Consider the following 5682-nt stretch of genomic DNA (forward strand, 5'->3'; position numbering starts at 1 on the left):
CCAGCCAACTAAATCAACATTAAATGGTTCCATAATTCGTTTTACAACAAAAATTATATAAAATAATTTGAAAAACTATTAATTAAGCTATCTATATGAATAGTCACATATATTATTTATTAATAAGAAAATAGATCATTAAGGAAGAAATCTAATGTTAATAGTTAATTACTAACCCTAGAAACAAATAAACTAATTAATTACTAATTAAGTTTCATTCATGTATAATTTACTTGCTCCAAATATCAAAAAATAATTTTCATCAAGCAACACACCTATAACATTCTCCATTAAGCATATTGTAGCATCCAATAAATTGTTATAATATAAAAGTCAAGAATAATAATTTTTTTAACTTAAAAATATTTTAAATTGTATTGGGATATTGATTGCAACAGTATTTTCCATTAAGAACATTTTAGAAAGCATCCTAAATATTTATACCCATTTACAAAAAAATAACAGTTTTAAATTGAAGAAGTTTAAATTGCAGTAAAACATTATTATTAACCAATAATCTCATTAATTAATAGTTAAACACATTAATAAATATGTGTTTACACGTTAAAATAGATCAATTAGTGTTTCAAAACATTAAAATATATTAATTAATATTTTAAAAATTAAAAGATGTGTTTACATGTTAAATTATGCATAGAAAATCCTTTAAAAATACATTAACTGATCTTCTATAATACAATAAATAATAAATTAAAATTTTAAATTTTTTAATAATTTTTTAAAAATTATTTTTGAAGAAATAATTCCAACTCGATTTGACTCTGTTTAGGACTTGGGGTAAGAGCCAGAAAACTAACCCAAGTTGGACCCTGAACTGTCCAATTCTTGAAAAATAGAGTGGTGCGGGTACATAGGCTGATTCCCACCTCTGGAATCGACCCACTCAGTTAAAACCTAGTTAACTTGTTTGAGTCACAAAATGACTCAGTCATAATCCACATAATAATTTGGACAGGGAAAGCCAAAAATAATTCAATGCACAAGCAATACTTTCACTAGAATTTGTGGAATGCATTAAGGTAGCCTCATTTATATATCTCATACACGTTAATGCAACCCAATGCATATACCCTTAGTTAGGCCCTACAGAAATAAGAATCCACATATAATGCTTCCATACCAATCCCCACGCAGTCCTATTCTCAGTTCTATGTTAGGGATCTCCTTAGTAAACTTCTTTCTCATCGGAGAGCTTCTTCTCGGAACCTGTTGTTCTGAAACAGAACGGGGAGGCGATGAAAGAGTCCCTGGTTACCAGCACTTTCTATGGCAAGTATTGAAGTAAAAACATGCTGCATCTAATTCTTTCGGTAACCAGACATGATGTCATGCATATAACGAACTTTGGTGCCAACAGGATCCATATAGGCGATGGTTGGCGTGGGCAGGCTAAAAAGAGGAACTATATTTTGAAACAGAAGCAAACCAACAATATGAGACGTTACTATCTCAGAGCTTTTCGTCTTTTCATTCAACTTTGTTCTTGCTGAACTCGTGACCTCTCCTGCTCTTCCGTTTCATGGCTTTGGTTTTTGTAAGGAACACCAGCTCTAATTTTCAAAGACGATTATTTCTCTCTTCTCTCAAGTTATCAATATGAGAGGCCCAGCTTACTTTGCCCCAAGTTCCAAGCTGTTCATCATTCTCCTTTCAGGGATTGTCGTTTCGATTATTAGAGCTTCTGGCGAGGAGAGATCCATATACATGGTCTTGATGGAAAGCGACCCGGTTGCATTTCGTAATGGTGATGCAGCTTCTGAACATGGGAAAGGGTAAAACACAAACAATTAAAGAGACAACCAAAGCACCTCTGATCTCGTTTTTATTTTACGTGCATTATTTATTTCCTGGAATCCAGTTAAGTTTTATGTTCATTTCATTTTTTGGTATAGACGTGCTCCTAATTGGCCAAAGGCTCATGCGAAGCAGCTGGTGGACTCTCATGATCAGCTTCTTGCTAGCAGGCTAGAGCTGGGTACCTACTGCAAGCTATACAGCTTCACCCACATTGTTAATGGCTTCGCTGTTCACACATCTCCTTCTCAGGTTACTGCCTTATTTTCAATTTCAAGGAAACCTATGACAAAAGTGTAAATACAGAATTTTGTATTCGATCAAAATTTTCTAGTATTTAAACTAATTATAGAGGGCATAAAAATTCTCTCAATTTCCATCTGATCTGCAGAAGAAGCTCAATACTATATCGCTTAAGACTGATTTGTTAAATACTTGAATGATCATTTTGACTCTATATATAGGGAATTTAACGAGGTTTTTAATCCCTTCTTAGGCAAAGAAACTGGAGCTGTCTGAAGGAGTGATGTTGGTTGAAAAAGACAGAGGAGCAAAACTGATGACAACTTACACTCCTCAGTTTCTGGGTCTGCCTGGAGGTGCATGGACCCGAACAGGAGAAGAGAAACCTGGAGACGGGATTGTGATTGGAGTTATTGACACCGGAATTGATCCATCCCACCCTAGCTTCGCTTACGATCCATCAAATCCTTTTCAAACGGATCCTCCTCATTTCTCCGGAGCCTGTGAGGCCGGTCCACGCTTCTTGTCCACCTCCTGCAACGGAAAATTAGTTTCTGCAAGGTACTTTGCAGCCGGAGCTGCAGTCTCTCTGCCTCTCAACGCTTCAGTGGATTTCTTGTCCCCCTTTGATGCCGTCGGACATGGCAGGTGCGTCAGATAACTCTCAGCATGTTCTTGCCTCCGTTAGCCAATGAGTAGCCACTTGCATTCGTTAAAAGGCTTTTCTTTTTCTCAGTCATGTAGCTTCAGTTGCTGCTGGGAATTCAGGTACTCCTGTTATCTTGAATGGCTTCAACTACGGGCACGCTAGTGGAATGGCACCTCATGCAAGGCAATTTTGTTACTCTTTGTTGATTGATCAACATTCCTTTTGCAAAAGAATGTTAAAGTACTCTAGAAATGGTTCAGTACAGGTTATGATCACGGATTTACTCTAAGCAGGATTGCAGTATATAAGGCGATATACCCGAGTGGAGGAACTCTGGCAGATGTGGTTTCAGCCATTGATAAAGTAAGAAACATATATGGATACACTTCCTGTCTTCCTTCTCAATTAATTGATTCAAATGAGTAAAGAAATTCGATATCTTTAAACACACAGGCAGCAGAAGATGGAGTCGATATTATAGTCCTCTCAATTGGGCCAGATGAACCTCCAGAGGATACATTAACAGTCCTCAATGTTTTCGACGTTTTCCTGTTATATGCACGTAGAGCTGGCATTTTCGTAGTGCAAGCTGCCGGGAACAAGGGACCTGGTGCCGCCAGCGTTGTTTCATTCAGTCCATGGGCGGTAGGGGTAGGTGCTTGTTCCACAGATAGAAGATACTCGAACGCACTCATCCTTGGCAATGGTCGAAGACTCCCTGCGATTGGATTATCAGGCAAGTCTTTGAAAACCACTCAATTTCATGGTCTGAGAAGACGTACTAGTTCGTCTGAATCCAGTTCTTTCTTTCAAGCAGGGCCTAGTTCGGGACAGGGGACTGTTCAGTTCAGATTGGTGGCAGCCAAGGATGCGGTGAAAGTAAATGGAAGCTTCTCGTCATCTGCTGTTGAGGAGTGTCAGGTCCCAGAGGCGTTTGATCCAGCGATTGTCCGAGGAAGTATCGTTATATGCAGCTTCTTGGCTGGTTTCCTCAATGGAATCTCCACGATAGTTGCTGTTGCTAATACTGCAGAAATGCTGGGATTCATGGGTTTCGTGCTGGTGGCTAACCCTGCTTATGGTGACTTTGTTGCTCCCCCCATTCCATTCCCCATCCCCGGTATTATGATCCCAAAGGTGTCCTATGAGCAGGCAAGAATTGTTGAACCTTGAAAAGTACTAATTGTGGTTATTTACTGGGTTTTCTGAGACCTTTATCCTTGTCCTGCTTTGTATTTATACAGATACTTTCAGAGTATTACCAACGTCTGATTCGTAGAGATCCAAGAGGATCTGTAATAAGGTTTGGAGCAAAAGCAGCGATTGGGGAAGGAAGAATGGCATCGTTTGCAGAGGAAGCACCTGTTGTGAGCAGGTTCTCATCGAGAGGCCCGGATATAATAGACAAATGGCGAAACTTAGTAGATGTGCTCAAACCAGATGTTCTCGCACCAGGAGATGTTGTATGGGGAGCATGGAGTCCTCTTAGTGCCACAGAACACATCTTAGCAGGTAACTGTTGTGATCTCCTGAGACTAAGCCATTTCCATTGGGATAATTAACTTTGTTCCAGAAGATTTTGAAAGGGGGAACAAAAGAGCGAGAGGGAGAGATATTAAGTTTTTCTTTTTCTTTTGTTTGGTTAGGATACAATTTTGCACCATTATCCGGTACCAGCATGGCCGCCCCTCATGTGGCTGGAATTGCAGCACTGGTGAAGCAGTTGCATCCATCTTGGACTCCTTCCATGATCGCATCAGCTATTTCCACCACTGCATCCACTTTTGATAACCGCGGCGAGCCTCTCCTTGCCGAAGGATCAGACCTCAACTCTTTGCATCCATCTACTCACTTTGACCATGGTGCTGGCTTCATAAACCCCACAGCTGCACTTGATCCAGGCTTAGTTTTCTCTTCAGGTAAGTTGGTTATCTCCAAAGAACTATTCTACAAGCAAACAATTCTCTTGAACCGTTTTGGTTTGTAATCATCCACAATGACTTGTTCCATCCTCTCATGCAGGATTTGAAGATTATCTAGTCTTTTTGTGCTCTTTGCCTGGTATAGATCCAGAAACAATCAAAACATCCACAGGGAAAACATGTAACAGTTCTGTTTGTTCTCACCCATCACAACTCAATCTTCCTTCTATAACGGTGTCATCACTGAATGGATCATTATCAATTCGTCGTAGAGTTCAGAATATGTGTAAAAAGCCAGAGACATACTGGAGTTCAGTTCAGGAACCACTAGGGGTTGAAGTTAGTTTGTACCCTCCGTGGTTCACAATTGTTCCATCACAATCAATTGATTTGGAGATTCGGTTGAAGGTAACTGACGTGCTTGGGAGCTTCTCTTTCGGTCAGATTGTCCTCACTGGTAGCTTGAATCACATTGTGACAGTGCCCTTGTCAATTTTACCTGTTTCACTATGAAAGACATAGCTCATAGATTAGAAGCGATTCAAAGCCACATTTGGAGCTTTTAAAGTGATATCGTTTAATTTAAAATCATTTTGTGGTTGTATAAAGACCTCCTAGAACTCTTATGGGAACTATTTCTTCATATTCATGCAAAACCTCGTGGATTTTTAAAACCAAGTGCCCTAATATTTCAGTTAAGGCTCGTATTTAGGGTTGGGCTCAGGTGTCTTGAAATCAGAACCTCACTCCAAAATCCAAACACAAAAAAATCTGAAATGTCAAATCTGACCCCAACCCGATCATCGTCTCTGCTCCATCCTCATAAACCTGACTTAAACTTTGTTAAAAGATATCCACAAGTGTAGGGTTTGCATGGCTAGTAAATAAGGAGAACTTTCATAAATATGACATAAAATTGTAATTATGCAAGTTGTATGTCCTCTTATGTCTTTTTCCTTTTGAAGCATATAGTAAAGGGCTTTGTAATCACTTTAAACACCTTCCCACAACAATAAATACAACCTCAATGAATGGGGTAGAACATTCAAGCAT

At 39.1% G+C, this 5682-nt stretch overlaps 1 protein-coding gene across 1 annotated transcript; it reads left to right on the top strand.

Moving 5' to 3' along the window:
* Positions 1-1617: 1617 nt before the first annotated feature.
* On the top strand, positions 1618-5142 carry LOC137942898 (subtilisin-like protease SBT2.4). The gene is made up of 10 exons (XM_068788620.1): positions 1618-1793; positions 1914-2067; positions 2312-2706; positions 2795-2890; positions 3001-3070; positions 3161-3443; positions 3525-3859; positions 3952-4219; positions 4354-4626; positions 4730-5142. Exons 1-10 carry the CDS (start codon positions 1618-1620, stop codon positions 5140-5142), a joined length of 2463 nt encoding a protein of 820 aa, XP_068644721.1.
* Positions 5143-5682: the final 540 nt, after the last annotated feature.

This window comes from Aristolochia californica, unplaced genomic scaffold, assembly GCF_029961685.1.
Source record: "Aristolochia californica isolate CCGP_79_NKW_82.1479 unplaced genomic scaffold, dmAriCali1.0.hap1 SCAF_10, whole genome shotgun sequence".
Taxonomy (NCBI): domain Eukaryota; kingdom Viridiplantae; phylum Streptophyta; class Magnoliopsida; order Piperales; family Aristolochiaceae; genus Aristolochia; species Aristolochia californica.

Bases quoted from the DNA above. Each gene is read 5' to 3' on its own strand.
- LOC137942898 (XM_068788620.1), top strand. From the start codon at position 1,618: ATGAGAGGCCCAGCTTACTTTGCCCCAAGTTCCAAGCTGTTCATCATT. The intron at 2,707-2,794 runs GTGCGTCAGATA...TCTTTTTCTCAG, and splicing joins GATGCCGTCGGACATGGCAG to TCATGTAGCTTCAGTTGCTG. The intron at 2,891-3,000 runs GCAATTTTGTTA...TACTCTAAGCAG, and splicing joins GGAATGGCACCTCATGCAAG to GATTGCAGTATATAAGGCGA.